The 25,089-nt window shown below is 40.1% G+C and overlaps 1 protein-coding gene across 2 annotated transcripts in view; it reads left to right on the top strand.

Moving 5' to 3' along the window:
- EXOC4 (exocyst complex component 4) overlaps positions 1-25,089 on the top strand; it is a 762,629-nt gene that overhangs the window by 335,279 nt on the left and 402,261 nt on the right. Inside the window, exons 10-11 of one of the 2 annotated variants that reach the window (XM_040471924.1) lie at positions 6,623-6,719; positions 13,579-13,764. In XM_040471924.1, coding sequence (XP_040327858.1) covers positions 6,623-6,719; positions 13,579-13,645 — 164 coding nt within the window. In that variant the 3' untranslated portion in view covers positions 13,646-13,764. Of the gene's footprint in view, positions 1-6,622; positions 6,720-13,578; positions 13,765-25,089 lie in introns of those variants that run through there. The other variant, XM_040471923.1, reaches the window with a different exon arrangement.

Raw genomic sequence — 25,089 nt, 5'->3', positions numbered from 1 at the left:
TTGAGTCCAAAAGATGATCCTTTCCTTGAAGGGGTTTATTCCCAGGTCCAGCAGCAACTTACCATGAGCAATGGGATGTTACCACCAATCTTGATTTGCTTGACTTGACCGTAATAGTAAGTTGAGTGTAAGAATAAATATCGTACTCGGGGCGCCTGGGTGGCGCAGTCGGTTAAGCGTCTGACTTCAGCCAGGTCACGATCTCTCGGTCCGTGAGTTCGAGCCCCGCGTCGGGCTCTGGGCTGATGGCTCAGAGCCTGGAGCCTGTTTCCGATTCTGTGTCTCCCTCTCTCTCTGCCCCTCCCCCGTTCATGCTCTGTCTCTCTCTGTCCCAAAAATAAATAAACGTTGAAAAAAAATTTTTTTTAAATAAAAATAAAAAAAAAAGAATAAATATCGTACTTCTGTTTTCTTCTTAATCTCGCACCAAACCCCAAACTCATAGATAGTCCCTGTCACAGCGTCCAGCATTGGTGGTAACAGCAGCAACAGCATTGAGTCCTAATGATAATCTGTGCTTTAGAATGGGAACTTGCTAAAGAACTTAATGTAAGAGAAGGCTTCTGGCAAGGTGACAGCTATGAATTCAGGGAATTCTTAGACCATTCAGCAGGCTCTTAGAGCCAATTAAAGACCCTGTTTATTGATGCAATCAGAATGCATTTTTATAATCGTTCAAAAGTGTTTATGAAGCAAAGTATTTGCTGTAAAAAGAAATTCATCTTCAGTGTGGTTCTTTTCAATGTGGAAAGGCCAAGTTGAAATCCAGGCCATGTTGAACATGTCAGATAAGGCATGCTGCTTTCTATGGCTCAGCACAGTTGACCATCAGATTCTGTACTGTTTCTATCTAAGCACTTGGCACAAACAATTCATAATCATAACATCTATACATTTAATATTATTTTTTAACTTTTTATTTTCTTTTTATTTTTTAAAATTTATTTTGAGAGAGCAAGAGACAGCATGCACACATGAGTTGGGGAGGTGCAGAGGGAGGGAGAGAGAGAATTTTAGGCAGGCTCCACACTGTCAGTGCAGAGCCTGATGTGGGGCTCGAACTCACCGACCATGAGTGAGATCGTGACCTGAGCCGAAGTTGGACTTTTAACCGACTGAGCCACCTGGTGCCTCAATAGTATTTAAAAAAAAAAAAAAAATTTTTTTTTTACATTTATTTATTTATTTATTTATTTATTTATTTATTGAGAGCTATAGAGAGACAGAGCACAAGTTGGGGAGGGGCAGAGAGAGGAGGAGACACAGAATGCGAAGCAGGCTCCAGGCTCTGAGCTGTCAGCACAGAGCCCGACAACGGGGCTTGAATTCACAAACCGTAAGATCATGACCTGAGCCGAAGTCGGACACTTAACCAACTAAGACACCCAGGCGCCCCTCAATACTCTTTTTAATTGAAAAACTAAAAGTAGAGAAAGGCAGATTTTATTCTGTCATGCTCTAAGTGTTCTCAGCAGCTTTCTAACCTTGCACTGCAATAATCATGCCCCCCAAATAAGACAGACATGTTCTAATGGCCTTGCTAATGCTCTTGACTCCTCCAGTGCTGCCTAAAGTAGCAGGAATAACATTTTAAAAATTGGACCTTTTGTATTTTAGTTTATGTTTCGGTGATTGTGTGTGTGTGTGTGTGTGTGTGTGTGTGTGTGTGTGTGATCAGTTAGACCCTTAACTGTTTGGTAATTCTAATGAGAAAAGGAGACCATTTATTTGAGATATACTAGGTGTCAAACCCTGTACTGAATCCCCTTGAGTACGTTCTCACCACAAGTCTTTGGAAGAGTTTATTTCAGTATGTATTTTATAAATGGGAAAGCTGAGGCTCAGAAAATTTAAATAATTCTGTCACTTACAATATCAAGTAGCACATCTGGGGTCTGACATCGATCTTACTGATTTTTCCCACCATACCATGTAGTCCTCGCAGCGAGAACATTTGTTTCCATTTCTTTCTGAGGCTGGGCTTTTCGATTTCTGTTTTATTAACATGACTATATTCATTATAAATGCCATCAAATTCCAGTTGGGAAGAATCAGGGAATAAATAAGCTTAGGAGCTAATCACTTCTGTGTCAACGAATTCTAAAAAGCCCAGATTGTGAGCACTAAGATGCTGCCATCCCAGCAGTCTTTGGGTGGCCTTGGGGCCTCTTGCCACTTGTCTGCAAGAGCCTGTCAAACCATTGTCCTCGTTGTTAGAAACTAAAATATGACTGGGGCATTTCCTCCCCTTTCTGCACAATATGTATTCTACTCGATACTATTGTCAGTTTCTCTTTCTCTCTAACCATCCATCATCATTCCGCATTTCCTCTGGTGCCTATCACCCGGCCTCTGACAGCTGAGATTAGACTGTAAGCATAATGAATGAAGGGGAAGGAGATGCTCTGGCCCCTTTCGTGCTCTTCTCAGGATTGAACATGTTCTTTAAGAACGTTCGTGACAGCAGCTCCCAGATTGCTTGATTACAGGAAGGCGTGTGAGGAGGCGTGTGTTTCTCACCCGGAATATTGCAATGCTAGACTAAATCTCGGAGGATTAGAGACTCAGACCATATGGTCTTTGGCCACGGCCTTTACTTTTGGCTCCTACCTGTTTATTTTAGGACGATGGTTTGACAAGAATATCTTCATTGGGTTGGTGCTGTTTATTGGTAATATATAATAAGCTGGATTTGAACTTATCGCAAAGAGGAAATCACATCAGATGGAGGGCAGATGGTGTTTGCGACGGGACTGGAAGCATGTATGAGGTTCCTACAGGTGGAATTTTGGTTGGAGGTTGAGGTATTTCTTCCCAAGATCTACTTTTTATTTAGTTTCACCCTATTCTGGAAAGCAGTAATCACCTTTCTAGAGCTAACAGGGAACAGATGCAACTATTAGGTTCCAGCCAGATGCTGGCCATTTCACAGCCTAATCTCCCTGTCACTGTCATTTCTCGTGGCCCTTGGGCCTTATTTTTGGTATTGGATCTTTTGTTATCTACGTTTCTCATATGATTGTCATCCACAAATGGTGATTAAACACACCTATTACCCATAAGGCTCTGGGGATACAGAGAGAATTGCTTATGTTTGTTGGGTTTTTGACAGTTTACAAAGGACTTGCACATATACTTTCTCATATAATTCCAGTAACATCTAAGTTAGGTGTTTCTTCCTTCATTCAGCAAATGTGTGCTTTTATAACCATTTTCCAGGAAGTTCCATTCCGGGTTCGAAAATGTTACATAAGTATTAGAAAAGAAACGGAAGTAGAGTGACCTAAGTTAAGGTTATATAGGTTATCACATATGAAGTCACTGTTAAGGGAATTGTGGACCCTGGGAGAAGGCCATTTGACAGTTTAAACCTTTATTTTTAAAATTTTTCAAAGTTGATTTATTTTTGAGAGAGACAGAGACAGCATGAGTGGGAGAGGGGCACATAGAGAGGGAGAGAGAGAATTCCAAGCAGACTCTGCACTGTCAGCACAGAGCCCCATGTGGGGCTTGAACTTAGAAAACCGCGAGGTTATGACCTGAGCCGAAACCAACAGCCAGAGGCTTAACCGACTGAGCCACCCAGGTGCCCCCCCATTTGACAAGTTTAAGGCTAGATGTGGTGCCTGAAGGAATGGTGGGAGGAGGCAGGGCCCTGGAAATGGAAGCCCGTTGTGGACCAGGGCACGGAGGTGTGTGTGTATTCAGTGCATTTGGTGGGCATGAACATACTAGTTTGGAGCTAAGTTAATCAGGTCTATATATAATTATCGAGGACCTAAAATCATTGAACCTGAGACTTTTTTAGAAATCATTGGAAATCATGTAGTCTAACTCACATTTGTTCTTAAGAGAAATGTTCATATTCAGTAAATGAAGGTATTGTTATGTAGATTTATTTCATAGGAAGTTATTGATGTTGCTCCTGGAGTGCAGAATATAACCTGTTTTGTTTTTTTTTTTTTCTACACATACACACACGTTTCTTTGGTAATTCAGCGCTGGCTTCATTTTATGATCTTAGAGAGGTATTGATAAAGACGATATATTTATTCTGTTTGTGACCATACCGTGTGTCCTCGAGAGAAGGATTTTGTTAAAAGAGTCATGTTTGTGGTAGCCCTGATGCTCTCCTTATGCAAAACCACTGAGTTAGCAGAACACTAATATCTCTGGTGCAAATACAGTAAATACAACGTGGATTTTTTTCCATGAGAAAAATAGCTTACGACTTTCAACCAAGAGCTGTACATACTATTATATTTTCTGTTTTTCTTAAGAAAAGCCTTGCTCTGATTAGTTGGTGGAGACAACTGATCCAAATGGGATTTGTCTAGACTCTGATGCCTCTGGGAAGTCTTGATGATCCAGGGTATGGATTTCTGAGGCTTCACACGTTTTTATCAGTCAATCTCCAAGATACCTCCGAGACCATTAAGATAGATAATAAATCAAATGAGATTTAGTTGTGTTTGGTATCATGCAAAGAACTATAATTAGAAGGAAAATGTAATTTCAAAAAAAGAAATGAAATAACTTAAGTGTAGGTTGTTAGGATTTTGAGGAAGACCATGAAATAGCATCTGTCTTTACTGTCAGAGTTCTGAAACTATTAGGAAATAACATAAGTCGGGCAGATGGAAGCTGAAATACCAACTTTTATTGGTATAAGCCAGACTGAAAGATGTAGCCTTCTTTGAGAGCCAAAGGAGTTTGCTAACTGAAAATCAAAATTAGACAAATTTACTCACCCACTTACAGAAGGGACTGGACCACTCCATCCCTCTCTGACAAAGCAAGACCTTTCTGGTTAAACTTGACAAGACAACACCATCTACAGGCATTCTGGTTTCTAAAGTGGAATAAGGAGGTTGCTGAGACATGCGTACTCAGCTTTTTCTTCTCAGTTTTACCAAGGGAGTCACTTCACTTCCCCTGGAGTGCATAAAACACAGAGGCCAGGGATTACGTTAATTTTCATTCTAATGGAAGGTAATGTGAGTGGTGTGGGAGGGAGGGGGAGCACCTCTCCCAACACCCGAAGATGCACACTGTAGCGCATTTTAACCTTCTGAAATCAGGATGTTGTATTACGTCTATGGCATGTTATTAATGGCTGTGGACCAGAAGACGGTCAAAATGAGTTGTTTTCGCCTCAGTGTTTGTGAGCTGAGTGGATAGTCCTCATACCATGAGCCTTCACTGATTCAATTAATGAACCTCTTAGGGGCCTTTTGAGGAAAGAGCATGAGTCTTGGTCAGTATTGGAACACCTTCTCTTTAAACCTTCTGATAGCATCAAGTGCATACCAATGTTAGACCTTGCAGGATTGGTATCAGCAGCTGGCATAAAGTACTGGATGAATTCTTGTAAGAAACCCACTTAGTGACACCGTTTAGAAAACAAGGATATTGACAACTCTGAGTCATTAAGAAAAACTGGATTCTGAAAATTACATAATTTTAAGAACATAATTCATTTTTCTCACTCTCCCATGTTAAATGTGTATGAGAGATCTATGGTAAACACCTATTTATTTTAAAAACCTTAAAGTCTTAAAAAACCCTAAATAAATATTTATAAATTATATAACATACTTGTATATACTTAAACTATAAGAAGCTTTTCTTTTTTTAAAAAAATTTTTTTTCAACGTTTATTTATTTTTGGGACAGAGAGAGACAGAGCATGAACGGGGGAGGGGCAGAGAGAGAGGAAGACACAGAATCGGAAACAGGCTCCAGGCTCTGAGCCATCAGCCCAGAGCCTGACGCGGGGCTCGAACTCACGGACCGCGAGATCGTGACCTGGCTGAAGTCGGACGCTTAACCGACTGCGCCACCCAGGCGCCCCATAAGAAGCTTTTCAATGAGAAAAAGATAAGGATGCATTATATAGTTTCAGTAGCAGGATTAAAAAAAAATTTTTTTTTAACGTTTATTCATTTTCGAGAGACAGAAACAGAGTGTGAGTGGGGGAGGGGCAGAAAGAGAGGGAGACACAGAATCCGAAGCAGGCTCCAGGCTCTGAGCTGTCAGCACAGAACCCGACGCGGGGTTCGAACCCACGAACCGTGAGATCATAACCTGAGCCGAAGTCAGACGCTTAACTGACTGAGCCACCCAGGCGCCCCCATTAACAGGATTTTCTTAAATTTATTGTTACTCGATAATGTGTCTTACAATGAATGGGGTCTGAGATTTGGTGAAGTGTGGTCAGTTAGGTCTGTATGGGTCTCTGCTCCAACCTTTACTGCCCCGGACAACTTGGATGGTACTTCCTCTTTGGGAAAGTTTCATGTGCTGCACTATCCAAGATGGGCACTGCTGAGAGCAGATCCTAACTTTCATGTTTAACTGGGTCATGCCTTACCCTCTTTCTTTAAATACACAATTTATTTTTATTGTGCTTCCACGTTTTCACTCCAGAGTGAAAGTGCTCCCCTGCGGTTTACGTCATCAAGAAGACTGGATCCAGTCATTCCAAATAATTTTGTAGACCTGAAGGCAACTGTTTGCAAAGACAGTCCTTCTTATGGCGGTATAACATTCGTCTAGATAGCCCGGGTTTCTTTTTGGGGAATGTTCCAGTAAGCTCAATCTCTCTTCCTTTTCCTGCAAGGGGGTCCTGATGACAACCTAATTGAAGGTGGAGGAACAAAATTTGTCTGCAAACCTGGAGCCAGAAATATTACTGTCATATTCCATCCATTATTAAGGTAAGTCAAATCCTATGTACTTACTGAAAAATCAATATTTTCATTATTTATGCCGATGCACTGAATGCCAATAGGTCAGTCAGCATTGAAACAAGTCCTAAAGAAAAAAAAAGAGTGTTGCATCTCCTAGGGCTTTACTATCAAAGTTTGTCAATAAAACAAATAATGTCAACTCATCTTAGTACCTATTTGTTCTCAGGAATAATACTCCATGAATACTTTTTAAAAATTTTCTTTATTTCCTGTCCCTGCCCCTCTCCCTCTCTCTGTCATTGTCCCTCCCTTCCCTTCTGTGTTTATTTCAGGGAGGGGCGACTTATGGTCCACAGGAGAAATCTAGTCTGCCACCTGTTTTTTTTTTTTTCACTAAAATTTTATTGACACAGTCATGCTCATCTATTCATGTATTGTCCATAGCTGCCTTGTGCTATGGTGTTGCAGAGTTGAATATTTGCAAGAGAAGCCATATGGCCTACGAAGCCTAGAATATTGACACATTGGCCCTTTACAGGAAAACATGGCAGACCCATGATCTGTCTCCCTAATTTACATTAATGATTCAGATATCCTTTGAGGATTGGCAAATCTTTAAACAAATATGACTTATCAAAACCGAAAGGCATTATAGCAGTTGCATATATGGTTTTATATATTAAAGGACAGCTTGATGCTAACCAGAATAAAATCTGTTGCTCAGTTTATTGTGGTACTGTGATTATAAGAAAATAAAAATCTGTGATACTTCCATTTAAAAAACTTCAAAGCCCTAAATACCTTTAAAAAGAAACTTTTTTGGAAGAAGGGAAAAGGGGGTTATTATTCAGTGGCTCTAAAATGTTGGTTTTGCACAATGAAAAATGTCTAGAGAACTGTTGGATAACAATGTGCATAGAGTTAACACTACTGTACTGTATACCTAAAAAAGATTAAGATGGTGAATTAAATGGTAAGCATTGTTGACTTCAATAAAAAAGGGTACTCTTTGGGGCACCTAAGCGGCTCAGTAGGTTAAGTGTCCGACTATTGATTTCGACTCAGGTCATGATCTCACAGTTCGTAGGATCGAACCCCATGTGGGGCTCTGCACTGACAGCACAGAGCTTGCTTGGGATTCTCTCTCTCTCCTTCTCTCTCTGCCCCTCCCAACCCCTCGTGCAGGTCCTCTCTCTCTCTCTCTCTCTCAAAATAATTTCTTTTTAAAAAAGGGTACTCTTTGGACACAGATATCTGATGTAATATTAAGTGTATGTTTTCTCTGTGATGAGCCAGTATTTATTTTTGCTTTGTTCATATAATGGACCAGAAACTCTTGGGTTCATTAGAGGTTAGGTCCTCAGATCATCCCATTAACTTTCTTATGTAACTAATATAATTTTTGAGGCATTTGAAATAACAGGTAAGCAGATGCTACTAAATTGTCCAGATAGAATATTGAATGTACTTTTCTAAAACATGAGCAGTTTACTACTGGAATTATCCTACCTTTTCATTAACAAGACTTACTAAATTGCAATCATTGGAATGAGTTCGATTCAGATCTCTTATTTAAGCAATGAGTTTTAAAAATTATGCTGAAATACTTTACTAAAAATTAGTTTTAAATGCAGAAACACAAATATGTAAATTAAACAATAAAGACATCCTTCCATGCAGTAACAAAGTTTTTTTAACGTTTATTCATTTTTTGATAGAGAGAGAGAGAGAGAGAGAGAGAGGCAGAGAGAGGGAGAGATACAGAATCCGAAGCCGGATCCAGGCTCTGAGGTGTCAGCACAGAGCCCGACACGGGGCTTGAACCCATGAACTGTGAGATCATGACCCGAGCCGAAGTCGGCTCAGTCAGCTGACTGAGCCACCCAGGCACCCCGATTTTTTTTTTTAATTTTGTTTTTCAACGTTTATTTATTTTTGGGACAGAGAGAGACAGAGCATGAACGGGGGAGGGGCAGAGAGAGAGGGAGACACAGAATCGGAAACAGGCTCCAGGCTCTGAGCCATCAGCCCAGAGCCCGACGCGGGGCTCGAACTCACGGACCGCGAGATCGTGACCTGGCTGAAGTCGGACGCTTAACCGACTGCGCCACCCAGGCGCCCCCCGATTTTTTTTTTTTAAGTAGGCTTCATGCCCAGTGTGAAGTCCGATTCGGGGCTCGGACTCACAACCCTGAGATAAGACCTGAGATGACACCAAGGGTTGCACCCTTAACTGACTGAGCCACCCAGGCACCCCAAAGAAGAGATTTTTAAAGAAGCATTATTAATCTTTCAAAAAACCTGTTTCAGCAAACATTCACAGCAAGTAAATCGTGTAATTTAAGAATCAAGGAATTAAGAGAATTAAGACTATTCCTCTATGAATCTAGTTGATTTTCTATATATAAACGTATGAATTGGAACATATAGAATTTCTGGATTAAGTGACAGTGCTCATATTTATTTCACCTGACTTTGGTACTTAGTTTAATACTCATTTTCTTCTTCAATTAAATTGATTTCTACTTAGAGCTGCTAATTGTTAGGAAAATGGGAAAATACCTTAATCATTATAGGCATCTTCCAACCTAGATTTAGCGCCATAATTTACTGGTAAGTTACGCCATTGCATGGATAAATGAAATCCTTATGCTTATATTTGTTCCAAAGCATAGAGGAAGATCTTTGGAAGTTTTTTAGCTATATTGTCAATAACCACTTTTCAAGAGATTTTTTTTTTTCCTAAGGTTGTTTTTTTTTTTTTTTCTTTTCCTTTGTTAAGGTGAAGTTAGAATGGGGGAAAAAGGTTATCCTTATTTCACACTTAATAAATTGCATTTTTGCAAAAATACTCATAGAGTTTAATGTATTACAGTTTTTGACTATTATTTTTTAGCATTTATCCTGCTTTACAAGAGAGGTTTTAAGGCTTGGTAGTGCTTGTACTGGTTTTACACACTTGATTGGTCTCTATTTTTATTCAGTATTTTATTATTGATTAGAATTGGAGAAATGTTTGTTGCATGCCATGGTTTATAGTCATTCTCTGTGTAACTCTTAATGGAAGCCACAAGAATCTTATGTGGTCTGCAAGGTGAGTGAATTCCTTTCTAAGCAGGTGATCATTATGGATTTTGAATTAGCCTTTGGCTCAAATGGAAACCTTGCTTCTCAAACCCATATAGAGTCTCAGCTGAAACTTCATAATGGGCTTAAGGGACTTCAAATCATTAAGATCTTACAGTTTTGTTTTGTTTTGTTTTGTTTTAGTTTTTACACTTACAGATTTGGCAGTTATTAGATTTATTATTTCTTCTAAAGTTTGGAAGTTTAGTTTTGGTAATGAGAGGAAAGTGCACCTTATCATACCAGTGCATTTCATTTTTACTCAGTGTTTAAATTTTTCATTTCTCCTCTGGCCACTCAGTCATTCGTGATCAACAAATGTGTATTGAGCACTTATGATACATGTTTTCCCTTCTGTAAGTTAGGTGAGGATTCTTTAGAAATAGTCACTCTTATTTCTATGGGATTATTTCAACAAAATACGTATACATATATTTTCCATCCTCTAGAATGCCCCTTGTTGTGTTTCCGTGCAAGCTCAAAGTGAATGTGATTTTGCACATTCTTATTTACAAGACAAGATAAACTATGGGAGAGGTAGCCTGGAAGAATGGAAAGAGGGGAGAAAAACACAGGATAAGAAATTTAAAGTGAAAGCCTCAACAAATTAGGTGCACATCCAGGTTCCTTCTGTTCGGTTTTACTCACTGATTATTTATTGGACTCTGATTCTATGCCAGGTCCCAGGGACACACAAAAAATAACATGAAATTCGTGCCTAAAAGGTACTCACTCAGTAGCTGCCTTGGTGGCAAAAACTGAGAAGCCCCCAAACGCCAATTACTGGCGCGGACGGAGATGATCTCTTACACCTGGTGTGCAAACGGGCACAGCCTTTCCTGAAGCCAGTTGGGCAGCAGTGAGCAGTCACATCCCTTCCACCCGGTACTGCACCGCCTCGACTCCCTTGTGTGCTTCTCCCTTGCAGTGACTTGTTCTTTTCCCATCCTCATTCCCCAAACTCTTCTCCTAATGGATCATAATAATCTTTACTTATAACTGGCATCCTATTCAGAAAGTGAGTTCAGAAGGAACTTATCACAAGTTGGCTTTTGTGATAAAAGGCATTTCAACACTGCCATTGTTTTCTTACACTCTCTCCTTCCGTGAACGGAGATAGTGTTCTTTGGAAGCCAGAAACCATTTCAAGTGTGTAGGGCTTTCCTTTTCCTTTGCTACTTTCCCCCTGTGTCTAGCAATACTCGTATTCTGTCTTCCTGAACTTTGCATGTGGCTAGTCTACCCTTCATTTATTAAAAATGTTCTTTTCATGGGGCGCCTGGGTGGCTCAGTCAGTTAAGTGTCTGCCTTCAGCCCAGGTCATGATCTCACAGTTCCTGAGTTTGAGCCCTGCATCGGGCTCTGTGTTGACAGGTCAGAGCCTGGAGCCTGTTTCGGATTCTGTGTCTCCCTCTCTCTGCCCCTCCCCTGCTCTCGCTCTCTCTCTCTCTCTCTCTCAGAAATAAATAAACATTAAAAAAATATTCTTTTCATAATTTTCATTTAGTTGCCAATGTATTCTCTGTAGCACAAAAGTTTTCTTCATTGAGAACTCTGAACCACCCTATTCCGGAACACCGCACAGTGGGTTCCCGTTATGCATTGTTTTCTGTATTCTTAGTAGTCATTTTTCCTGTCCTCCCATGACATCATTGTACAAGGTCCCCGATCTGGCAACCTTGCTAGTGTATTTTTGCACTTTTCTCCTAAGTACTGCCATTTCTTCACTAGGAAATGTAGGGTGTTGGAGACAAATACGCCGACTTCCAGTTTGTTCACTCTGCGTTTACTCTGCTGCCTCCTTGACTTGCGTATTTAATGATTTTCCTTACTATTTTCTCATTCCAGTTAAGAAATCAGAAAATTGCCACAGAGAATGAAGTTTTAGAAAGATGAGGTATCTAGTATCATCTTGCTTGCTTTACCCGTAGCCTGGCAAGACACTGGGTGCAACTAAACCCTTAATGGAAGTTTTTGATGGCAAGGATTCATCTCATCAAGTTTGCTACCTCTGGGTCTCACTGAACAAAACATACTGAAATGAAGAGGTTCTTATACTTAGGTGGATTCTGACATAATTTCACCAAAATAGAGACCCTGAATATGATAGGACTAATACCTTCCCCCACCCTCCCTTCCCCACTGACATATTTGCTGTTTTTAGTTTTCTCTGGAAATAGTCATGAGGAATGGATGTATTCACTCTAGTAAATGGATTTTATTTTCTAGGCTTTGAATTGGAGAAGCAGGAAGAAAATATGTTATTGGTGAAATCTGAGTGACGTACTTCCTTTTGTCTAGATCTGACATGCATTTGGATTTTTTTTACAAAAATTATTTCTGACTAGTTACATCATGGTAATTATTAACTGTGAGCTGAGTATAAAAAACTTTGCCAACAAAGTGCATTTTATTGAGGTATCAATCACAGTTGACAAAGTAAGACTTTTTAGTTATAATTAATATATAATGTAGGCGTTTCTGGAAATTTGAAATTACCTAAAATTTGTGAGATTTGGCAGGGAAGGAGGGAGAAATTATTTCTCCCTTTGTTTTTTCATTTATCACTATTCTTTATTCTCTAAAAGCTGCCAGAGAACATATCGTTCCTTTGATTGCTAGTATACTTCCTTCATATAGCAAAAAATGAGTGACAACAAAAATTATTCCTTTAAAAGTCTAAATGCTTGCAGCATCTAACTAAATTAGATGGGGCGCCTGGGTGGCTCAGTCAGTTAAGCGTCTGACATCAGCTCAGGTCATGATCTCACAGTTTGTAAGTTCTAGCCCCTTGTAGGGCTCTGTGCTGACAGCTCAGAGCCTGGAGCCTGCTTTAGATTCTGGGTCTCCCTCTCTCTGCCCCTCCCCTGCTGGCTCTCTCTCTCTCTCTCTCTCTGTCTCTGTCTCTCTCTGTCTCTTTTCTCTCAAAAATAAGTAAACATTAAAAAAAAAAAACACCTCAACTTTATTAGTCTCACATTTATTTATTTATTGTGTGCATTTGTTATTGCATACATTCTGGGCCATTGAGGCAAATTGGTGGGAAGTGTTGCTAATGGAAATGAAGTTACCAGGATGCGTGGGTGGCTCACTCTGTTAAGCATCTGACTTTGGTCAGGTCGTGTTCTCGTGGTTCATGAGTTCCACAGTGTGGAGCCTGCCTGGAATTCTCTCTCTCTCTCTCTCTCTCTCTCTCTCTCTCTCTCTACCTCCCTCCCTCCCTTCCTCTCTCCCTCCCTCCCTCTCCCTCTCTCTCCCCCTCTCCCTCTCTCTCCCCCTCTCCCTCCCTCGCCCTCCCTCCCTCTCTCCCTCTCCCTACCCCTCCCCTACTCACTCTTTGCTCACTCACTCTCTCAAAATAAATAAGTAAACTTAAAAAAAAAGACGAAGTTATATATTTGAGTCTGTTGCACTCAACCTTCTCACTACTGGAGGTTTTCGCTTTCAAAGGTGGACTCATCGAAGAGAAGTAGTGGGATTTAATGTAGCTCATCACTGCTTGAGAAAGAAAAGTTCTCGGACTTTAGAGCTAGGACAGGGCAGGAATAAGGACACCTGAGTCCAAGGAAGCCTTCTCATTGTACCCTGATGTGACCTCTTCCTCTTCTTATAAGGACTCCAGCCCTACTGGATTATGGTTTCAGTCTTATGGCCTCATTTAACCTTAATTCTCTGTTGTGGCAAATGCACACTACATTTTGCAATGAGAACAAACTCAGGAAATTAATCTATTAAGTGATGTATTTAATCATTCTTTCAGCACTGGAACCATTGTTTTGATGGAAAGGAGTTTTCTGTATCGCCTGATGGAGAGGACAGATCACTGAATGTGGGCTGGGGTGGGGGGTGGGGTAGGAGTGACCACGTTTTAATTTTTTATGTTGGCCAAATTCCTGTGTGTCTTAGTTTTCCGTGTCTATAAAATAAAGGAGTTGATCGGTCTGGATTTTGCTTTCTACCTTTCAAAAGTTTGTGCTTTTGTGACTGGGACATGCTTTTATAATATCGAAGGACTCCAAAGGCCTGACATTTTAAAACTTAAAAATCCAAATGACAATGTGTTTCTTTTTGCTTATTTGCTTCAACTAGCTTTTGAAAGACATTTGGCTCTTTAGGGTAATGACCACTTTGCATATATGAAGTATGTTTCTTATGAGACAGTTGAAGAACAGATGTTTGCAGTTGGGGTGACTTGGCAGAGGTAAGAGGCTGGAGACAGAGTGGATGATGATGGTATTTAAGTTGCAGAAATGTCACCGATGCTTCCTCTGTTGAACACAGCTCGAATATTGAATATCCGGGCCGTGAGCATTTTTCACTATTTATTATCAGCCACACTTCATTAAAACCAGACAGCAATTAAAGGCTCTCTGGGTAGAACAAAAGATGAAATATTCATTGGTCAGTAAGGAGCAGGTTGGCATTTAGATTAGTTAGGGGGATGAAACATCTTGGCAGCTTGAGCTTTGGTGGTGGTCAGAATTTCTGTGGTTGGCTGTGTGCCATTCTGAGGGCACACAGCAGTAGGAGCAAGTAATCGTAATCATAATATCTAATCATATTTGTCTCCGATTACAGAGAACAGTAACTTCGAAAAGTTAATCTCATCAGATGTAGCAACAGCCAGTTAGCAGCAGCTTGGGTAGGGGCAGTTAGGGCTGTGAAATTGCTTTGAGACGCCTGTGATTGTTAACGCAGGGCTTGAAGTCGGGAGGTCAGGAAGTGGTTGAAACCAAAGCTCGGACAGCGAAAGGCACCGAAATTGATGATGCCATTAATGCAGCAGGTCAGGTTTCTCAACATGATATTCCAAAGTAAATGGCATTTGTGATTAACACTTGCATTTTGTATTTTTTTTTGTTTTATTAATTACGGTACTTATCGCGTCGACAATGCTGGTAGATCAAAGGCATAAAAAATTCCTTGTGATAATTAAGCATAATAAAAATCCATTCACTCATCCATTTAATAAAATTTATTGAGCGCTTACTTGGTGCAACTCCTCTCCATCTAGCAAGTAATGAGTCTCTACCCTTGTGGAATTTAGTCCAGTGGAAAAGTCAGACAATAAAACAGTAAACTAACACACATGGGAAACAGTATCAGGTAGTGATAGTTTTAGGAAGAACAATAGATCAAAGTTAGGAATTTGAAAAGTGACCGCTGGAGGTGAGGGCACTGTTTCAGGTAGGGTGGAGTAGGAAGGCCTTTCTGGGAAGATGACATTTGGTTGGACTGTGGAAAATGAAGAGACGGAGGAAGCTGTGTGAATATCTGGGGCAGAGTGACCTGGGCAGAGGAGATGGTGCGTGAAAAGGAAAAAGACGCGACGGTCGGGGAACAGTGAACAGATGAACGTGAAGAGGGGTGTGTGTTGCTGGCGGGCGTGTGGGGGAAGATAAGTACACAGGATGGTCAAGGTAGAAACTTCTCTCTTTTGTCTAAACAACAAAGAAGGCATCATGTTAGATTTTTTAGAAGCTTTTGGGACTAGATCTGAAACTTCCAGAAGTTCTGAAGGTTTAGAGAAAGCCCCACACGGTGACTATCAGCGAATACTCTTCTAACACCTCATCTTACTGGATTTGGGGCACTCAGGAAGGCTTCTTTTCAGGAGTGAAGTCATTAGCACGACTCTGTTTGGTATGGTGAAAATCTCTGTCCCTGACAGTTGTGTCTCCTGAGACGGAAAATAAGTCTTTTGTATGTAGCCCACTTCGATGATATTATCCAAAGATACTGAGCCATTGTTAGTATGCCATCAGCTTATCAACATGTTATTAAGGATTTATTTCGTGTGACATTCCAGATATCTGGGAATTTTTAAAGAACAGTTGTGGCCGAACTCGAGGCTGTTTCCTCGTAAAGGGGTAGTATGCTTTGGTGGGCTGCTTTGTAGAGAGCCTGTGGGGTTTTCGTAACAAACTTTGCCAACAAATCTAATCTTTTTTTTAATAGAAAATAATTCTGGGTGATCATAAACTACTTACAAATCTTACATATATTAGTTTAAACCTGGCCTAGCACGGAAGATCTTTTCAACTTTTTGGCACTAACTCTTGCTGATTAGTGACTGAATCTGGTTCATTCATTTTAGGCCATTTTAGACCATTTTAGGTCTACCGAACTCCAGATCTGCATTCCTGTAACAGCCTCGATTTCTGCTTTTTGTGGTCTTTGTTTTCTTCACCTCCTTTCCTAACATTACTTCCACCATTCAGGAAGGAAAGTGGTTCAAATGTACCTTTTACATGAATGGGGTGCACAATAAATATTTGTTGGAAGAATTAATGTGTTGCCTGTGCTTAGCAAATGTCTGTTGATTTGAATGTTTTTTCGTCAGTTAACAATAAAAATATAAAGGAAAATTATATTTTTCTTTAGTGATATTACTGAAATGGATCAATCTTTCATACCTAGAAGTGGTAGAATAGTGGGGTGTGTGTGTGTGTGTGTGTGTGTGTGTGTGTGTGTGTGTTGCCTCTGTTGTAATAAGAAAGTGTCTGTTACAGGAAATACACAAATATAAAGGTGAACTTAGAAATTTCCTTTTTTTTTTAAACATTGATCCTAACATACTACTCTTGTAACTTAGCTTCGTAGTTTGTTTCTTATAGTGATTTATCAGAAACCTAGATACTTTGTCCTTTCACTCTTTTTTCTCTTATTACTACGTCAAAAGCTTATGGTCGTACGAAGTGCTTTTGCCTTATCATTCTTTCATGAATTGTAGAAGCTCCTTCCAAGATTATAAAACCGTTTCTTATAGGAGAAGCCTTGCTTTAAAAGCTTTTTTATTTAGCCTTTTCTGTTTCTGCTAGTTTTTTTTTCTTCCCACTTTTATTTAAAAAGTGTGCCATAGTCCCTAGATCATTTTTTTGATTATATATGTAGTGTGTGTGAGTGTGTGTGTGTGTGTGTGTGTGTGTGTGTGTTATGTGTGGTTTGTTTTGAAAGAGGGAGCTAAGCTTGATTATTTGGGGTAAGCATGAATGTCACAAGCTGAAATAATTCTTTAGTCTTTCATTTCCCAACGTTTTTATCTTTGAGAAATGCACAAAAGTAGGGTACCCGTGTCAGTTTGATGTGTGTGTTGGTATTTGGCGGAATATTATTCTGAGTGTTCACAGGTATGTGATATTTTTATACGGATACATGTTTGTTCTTAATGAGCTAAAGCTTATATAGACATTTTGAAAGATGCTAGTGATTAGACAGTCTAGCAAATAACATTGTAGATCATACATTATTCATGCATGGGAGGAAATGTGGCTACCCTATTGCATTTTTATGAAACATACCTTTTTTTCCCCCTTGTCCTCAGAATTATGAAAAATACTGCTATGTTTTCAGACGGTCTGACCCGTGAAGGGCTGTGAAACACTGTCGTGGTACATTTAGATTTCAAACCCCACAGCTGAGAAACTGCTTCTGAATTTACGTGATAAACGTTAAGTGTTTTTAATCCTCAAATTAACTTTCAGAGATTCAACTGTAGTTTTCTTCCACTTTTGTGTTTCCACACCATGTTGCGTGATACAAGGCTGAACATGGATTGCGACTAACTGGCAGTTTTATGTTACTGACCGCGGTGGAGAGACGATCAAGGCGCCAAGCCAAATAGCAATGCACGTTTGAGCGACGATGTTAGGAGAAGTCAGGCATGCCTGTCTGGTTAGGAGGAGAGTACACGCCGTTCCTCGTGAGAAAGAACTGGCAATGTTTGTGAAAGCCAGAAGAAAACCAGAACATCTGATGCCTGTTTTCAAATATGTAAATGTGTGTCACTTAAAAGGGAGAGAGTAATTTGGGTTTTTGTCGCTTCACACATCTGGGTTAGGACCAGTTAGTTGGTTGGATGTTAAAGGGGTTGTACTCCCCACAACGAGAACTTTCTAATGAATTCGGCAAAAATGGGAAAGCTTTCCTTGGAAGACAAGACCCTTCCTGGAGATGTGGCTAACTATGTGCTCAGCTGTCAGGTCTGCGTTCTGTAGATCTGGGGTTTCTGATCCACTGTGCAGCTTCTGAGCTCCACCTCGATCGGTTTCTTCCAGTCTCACTCATCTGGGTTACTTTTTTATATTGCAGTTTAATGCTGATGATTGTCGTTGGCTAGGCCGAGGAGTTATTGTAGACTTCTGCATCATTTCATCACCTTTGTTCTTTCTGACACAGGGTAGGAAAGAGATTCACATGATGGCTGTTTGCAGAGCAGTGGTTATAGAGTCTCCACCCTTCCTCCTTTTTGCTTTTTATTTCTCTTCTCTTTTTTGTATTTTGCTGATATTTTTTTCCTGTGCCAGTAATGGTTAATGTGAGTATAAGTTGACTCTTAGTGATGTTTAAGGCAAAAAGAAAGCTGGCTCTCCTCTGCAGTCAGCTAACATGGGACTAAAACTTAATAAATAAATAATAATAATAGGGGTGCCTGGGTGGCTCAGTTGAGTGGATGTCCAACTTTGGCTCAGGTCGTGGTCTCATGGTTCGTGAGTCAGGCCCTACATCGGGCTCTGTGCTCACAGCTCAGAGCCTGGACCCTGCTTCAGATTCTGTCTCCCTCTCTCTGCCCCTCCCCTGCTTGTACTCTCTCTCTGTCTCTCTCTTATTTTTTTAAATAATAAATGAATAATAAAATAACATTATAAGTAATGAACCTAAAATCATGCCTGCTGTTGATTTTGACCTGGATATGCTGATGTTTTTGGTACAGTGTTTTCTACTAATTAAATTTTATAATTATCACTTAATATTATTGGAAGTTTACATATAAAAGACAGCAGAGGGGCGCCTGGGTGACGCAGTCGGTTAAGCGTCCGACTTCAGCCAGGTCACGATCTCGCGGTCCGTGAGTTCGAGCCCCGTGTCAGGTTCTGGGCTGATGGCTCAGAGCCTGGAGCCTGTTTCCGATTCTGTGTCTCCCTCTCTCTCTGCCCCTCCCCCGTTCATGCTCTGTCTCTCTCTGTCCCAAAAATAAATAAACATTGAAAAAAAAATTTTTTAAAAAATAAATAAAAGACAGCAGAGAAAAATTGTTTTTTCTTTGTAAAATATTTACGTAATTTGTGTGCTGCTTTTTACATATTCTGAACATGTATTTGTCCTGGGCTGTAGCAGCCAAAACATGCCCATTCAGCATTCATTGAAATATGTTTCTATCCAGCCACAGGCCTATTTACATCTGATTTTGAAACCTAAATTGATAATGTAATTTGGTATCAAAATAACGTAGGAATGCCTACAGGAAAATCACAGTCTCCTATATGTAACTTCTATTCCTTTGGGGGTGTGGCCTCTACATTGCTTCTCTGTGTAATTTGGCAAATTATTTTGCTGTTCTCCTTGCCCCTCAGAAGACTCTCTCTCCTGTCTGTCTGTCCGTCTGTCTCTCTCTCTCTCTCATACACACACACACACACACACACACACACACACACACACACTCCTGTTCATTTTGTTCACACACACACTCCTGTTCATTTTGTTCTCTTATTTCTGTTTTGTTTACTTTGTTTCCAGGGCTTCTGTATAATACCCAAGGCTCTTCCTGGTCATTTTTAACTTTTTTACTTTTAGTGATTGTAATTTGAACATTTAATCATTAATATTGCCTCCTGTGTGTGTTTTTTTTAATCTGTAGTACTGCAAGTGACATGTTTTCCATTCCACGGGCAAGAAACCCTTTTTATCTTCTTTTTGTAGTTAAAAACAAACAAGAAGAAACTTCAAACCGAGCAACAGGATTTTCTTGAAACTTTGTTATTTCACAAGTGAGCAAAGCAAGGGTTTTGATTTCAAGCAAAAGAGGCAAGAACAGCCAGAGAAAAAGAATAGAGGTGAAAAGGTCATAAGAGAAGCTTTAGTTTTTAATGACCTTAATTTCATTTTTTGGTGAGAGCGGTGGTTTTGAACTTGGAAATGCCGGATCTTTTTGTTTTGCAGTCGGAATAGATCCTGGAGTTCTTGATGTCCTCAAGTTGTTTTTGGCATTTGTGGAAGAATAGTCATCATTTAGTGGTTACTATTTCTAAATTCAGTGAGCACTCTCTAAAGCCTATTCCTGTAAGCTACCACATCATGAGTAGGTGAGAAAGTATTTGATACACAGCAAGAAGAAAAAAGTGTAATGCCAGCAAGTTTCTAAGCTATCACTCTTGAGTGAAAGAATATGGAAGCATCTTAATTGGATTCTGGGAATTCAGAATCTATAAATATTTTAAAAGCTAATCTATTTTTCATTTTTATTGATGATACATATGCATTAACACATACAAATCTTTACATATGTATTTGTGTATATATTCATATACTTGTATGAATGTTTACATTTGTACACGTGAGTATATCCGTGACCCAGATCACAATAAAGAACACTGATACAGCTCATTATCAGTGCCCGAGAAGACCTTCTCGTATTGACTGTCAACCCCCTTCCGGAAGAGGTGACCATCACTGCCATTATATGTAGATTGGTTTTGCCTGTGCTTGAACTTCATATGAATGAATCCATACAATATGTCCTCTTCGGTGTCTGGTGGCTCTTATGCAACATGATGCCTGTATTAGTCGCCCACACTATGGTTGTAACAGCAGTAACTGGTTCTTTCATGTTGGCCATTGTATCAGTGTACCGCTGAAATCTGCAGATATGAAAACACAATATTCAAGCATTATTTTGGAATAAATGAGAACGTATCAGGATCTTATGGTCCGAAATACTGCTTATAACCTAAACTTCTTCAAAATAGCTTTTCAAGAAATCTTTGATTTCCTATCCTGTGGGGCCAAGGGGTCCCTCAGGCAAGTAAGAGATCGTGGGGGGCTGTCCTCTGGTCTAGCCAGGCAGTGAGCCAGGATGCCCAGAGTCCGATTATCTAGATGATGAATATAGACTGTCCTACAGCCTTGGAAGTAAAAGCCAGGGAAGCTAAAATTAACCAACTGTGTATTTCCTGGACTTTGAGATGTACGAATCAAGGCAAAAATAACCGGCAACTAAAATAGGTTGCCAGTTTTGTTAAGCAGAATGAATATAGAACAACAAAAAAAGCAAAAATGATATTACCTTGAAATTGAGAATGATTCTTTTCAAAGAAAGGTAAATCAACATTCTTAAGCAGATAACAATATGTAGGCTAGTGTTTGGAAACAACAAATTCAGCCAGGAGGGAGGGAAGGGGTGTGACCTGAAGGATTAACCAAGAGCCAGTGGGATACGGGAATATCAGAAGAAACAGTGAGCAGGCATGGGCTAGACTGGAGGCAGGAACAGGATTGTAGTGCGTTGGTGCTGGCTGTAAATCGTGTGGTTCTGGACCGTAATAGGAAAGGAGTAAAAATGTTTTGAGTAAATGAGCAAATGAATTATAGGTGGGTGGGCCAGTTTTAAAAGCACAAGATAAACTTGATGGGCATTAAATATTCTTTCAGTAGGTCTTTAGAATCTTGCATCTTAATTCTTGCAAATTAAAGCATTCGTATTTTTAACTATACTATCTTGAACCTATTGTTAATTATATTTACTGCCTTCCCTTCAGCTGCTTGGTTATAAAGTATAATGTATTCTGTGCAGTCACACGTGTTATAGCCGCTTTGTTTTCTGGAGTTTCCTGTGTCTGCAGCCTCTCCTGTCGTCAGGGATGCCAATGCCAGCCCTGCCCAGGGTGCTCAAGGTGCTGCCAGCAATGCCGTCGATGCCTTGTTTGCATATTTTCCTTATTTTTGCTCTCTTTGCAAAAATCTATGTGAGATATGGTAGAAAAAAATTAAATATAAGAGCAGAAATAAGAAAAGCAAAGAAAGTTGTATAAGAAGAGACCACTCTATCCTTTCTTGAAAACGAAATTATAAATGCTGAGCAGGTTGGATAAAGGTGCATCCATGCTCGGAAATGTAACTGAGTGAATCTATAGTTTTTTTCTTGTTTTGAAGCTTTCAGGAAAATTGAAATGAGGATTTCACTGAAGAGTAAAGAGGAGGCAACATCCTTCTCTGAAAGTTGGCAGTCCCTCCACTTTGTACGCCTAATTCATTACATTTCCTTTTTTTTACGTGTTTTTGATTGACGTTGACTTTTCAAGATGCAGCTCCTACATTCAGTAGGAGTTGAGTGTACTGTAAAAAACTGAACTTGGTTGGGGGCACCTGGGTGGCTCAGATGGTTAAGCGTCTGACTCTTGCTTTCAGCTCAGGTCACGATCTCACATTTCCCCATGATGAGTTCCACATTGACAGTGTGGAGCCTGCTTAGGATTTTCTCTCTCTCCCTGTCTCTCAGAATAGATAAAAAAAAAAAAAAAAAAAAAAAAAACCCAACCCTGAATTTGGAAATTTCTTCATTTTAGTCATGTTTTTCTGTTCATTATTTTTCACCCATTTACCCATTTTTTTTTCAACAAATATTTGAGTGCTTGCCATGTGCCAGACACTGTCCCTGTCCTTGCCTTTAGAGAGCTTTGGTTCCTAATTAGGTATTGTGGTATTTGAGAACAAAAAGAAGGAAAATCCACGAAAAAAAAAAAAATTTTTTTCCACGAGTGCTAAATTTCCTCAGTTTTCCTTCTGTACCCTCAGAAATTCATCTGTTGGAGAGACACATCTCACTGTGTGCCCTTTGTTTTTTCAGAGGCTGTTCCTTCCCTAGACTTAATCCCATTCCCCTCCAGCCCCCCCAGGATCTTCTTTTTGTTCAACCTGGTCTCCCGCGTTTTCAATCTTCTCTGATCTGCTGGTCCTTCCCTGGGACCTACAAATGCGCTCAGCCACTGCCCTTTATAACATCTCTTGCCTTAAACTTTCATGGCAGTCCCCCCACCCCCACCTACCACTCAAATTCTTCTTTGCTTCCTACGAAGCTGCTGGAGTACATTCTGTGATCTTCATTTTCCCCTCCTCCCGTTCACTCTACCTTCTGCTGACCTGTCACCATCTCAAAGGTGTCAAATCTCAAGGGTATTTTTCCATTTTACCGTAGCTGGTTTTGTGAACATTCGAGGCAGCTGATCGTGCTTTTATGTCTGGACTTTTCCTCCCTTCTCTGTTACCACTGTCTCTGGCGTCTCGTTCCACCTGAGACCATTCATTCTCAGGCTTCTTAAGGTTCTCTTCTCTCTGCCGACTCCCTCAATGCAAGTCCTCCACGGAGTCTGTCTCAGACTGTTTTCTGCCTACTCCACCATGGTCTCACCCATTCAGTAACTTTAGCTATTACTTTCAGAATATTATCTCCAAACTGGAACTGTCTCGAAAGCTCCAGGAAGCTGTTTCAGTTCTAAAACTGAACTGATAGTCTTCTTGCCTAAATCTTTCAGTCCCAGCCTTTACTCCCCTGCACATACCTCCATCCTGGAGTGCTAATCTGCGTCTGCTCCTTCCCTTCCTGTGTTCCCTCTCTTGAGAGATGGTGCCACCAGCTCCCCGGTGATCCAGACCTCAAAAACCCAGGAGTCCGCCTGGAAAACTTTTATGCCCCCTGCCCCTACACATCCAGAGTCACTCTTTTTACCAATTCTGCTTCATAATTATGTCTCAGATCCATTCTGTCCATCGCTGATGCCTTTGCTTTCCATTCCCAACTTCCTGATTGGTTCCCATTGCTCTAAACCTCAACTGCTCTGACCCATCTTCCACACCTCTGCCAGAATGACTGTGCTCCTTCCTCTTTGTCATTTCCTAGCGTCCGCCAATGAAGGAGTCAGCATTCCTTTTTGTAGAGTGTAGGACCTTCTCTGACCTTAGCCATGTTTTTCTTATGCTCACCTTTTATGCCCTAGTCTTTTCTTAGGTCTGTCATACTGTTACACATATTTATTTATTTCTACCCTAAATCTGCCTTCCCATACCAACCTTTTTCTTATCTGGTGTACAATTTATCCTTCAAGATTCAGGTCATGTATCACCTCTTTGAACTTTCACCTGGGCTTATTCCTAGTCACTCTTGCAAAATGTGAGTTGACCCCTGCCTTCTTTTTAAAATTTTAAAATTATTGTGCTCTGGGCATATTTTCATTATAGTGCTTAACACATCACCTTGAGATGACTCAAGGCAGAACACAGTTTTAGATTGAAATTAATATACCCACACTCAGTGGAAATCTTAGACTAGGAATATATAATGTCCCCATCAGGAGAAAACAGTAACATCTGCAATTAATAGTGATGTTTTGGAAGAAGGTAGAAGACTAGAGAAAAAAAAAATGGATTATATTCAAGCTTAAGATATTTGTTTGAAGTTGGAGATGAGTGTGAGGAGAGAGTATGTGTGAAGGGCAGGAATGAGATTCCTGGATAAAAGGTGTGAGAACCAGATGTACTAATGGCCTTTGTAGTGGAGATGAGAGTTTGTAGGTTAAGTCCTTGAACAATTATACAATGAAGTGAAGCTTAATATAATATTGAATCTGATGATGCAGAATCGAGGACTTTCGGAAAATCCTCAAGATCAAATACACATGTTCTGGCAAAGAAAGCAAAAGGATAACAGGGGTGTGTGTGTTGGGGTATGGGGTAAAAGAAAGGATTAAAGACCGAAATGAATAGATCACAGGGATTGTTTAGCTAAGATCTATATTCATATATTGGGCGATCTGTCTAGAAGATATTGGCTGCAGAAATTGTGTTCTATACATATAGCCTTGTCCAGCCACTGAAAATAGTAGAGTAGGTGTATTTTTTATTAACATAGGATAGGTTAAATATATTGAGTAAAGAGCTGGTTACAAAACAGAAGTATAATAGGACCACATTTTGATCAAAATATATAGATATGTAGCTTTATTTATGAGTACATATGTACCTAGAAGTGAATGTGGGATTATCTTGTTATACTTTTCATAATTTTCTGAATGTATTGAAATGAGGCCATATTTATAATTATAAAGGTCTAAAGGGAGAGGCCAGCATACAATGCCATGATCTACTAGAACATAAATAATAAGATTAATACTATGATTATGCATCTGCTGGAGTTATATAAATTATATAATAGCAGTAAATAGCTAACATTAAAACAGCAACTTCCAAGTACATTGTCTTATTCGGTTAGCATAACAACCCTGAGAAACAGTTTAAAAGCTCGAACAGTCAGTTCCTTCTTCAAGGCAAGGACGTAACGGTGGCTTCTGACTCTAAATCCTGTGCTCTCTGCACAGTGTTGCATTGCAGCCCAGGCATGAAGAGAGCCCGTCCAAGGTACTTAGTGGGATGGACCGCCAGGTGATTAGAGGGTCCAGGTCACCTCCATTTTGTGGCTCCTCTCACAGTGAGGCCCTCA

This window comes from Herpailurus yagouaroundi, unplaced genomic scaffold (assembly GCF_014898765.1).
Source record: "Herpailurus yagouaroundi ecotype Mexico unplaced genomic scaffold, PumYag 100, whole genome shotgun sequence".
Lineage (NCBI taxonomy): Eukaryota > Metazoa > Chordata > Mammalia > Carnivora > Felidae > Herpailurus > Herpailurus yagouaroundi.
This window is presented reverse-complemented; position numbering and strand designations above follow the sequence as displayed.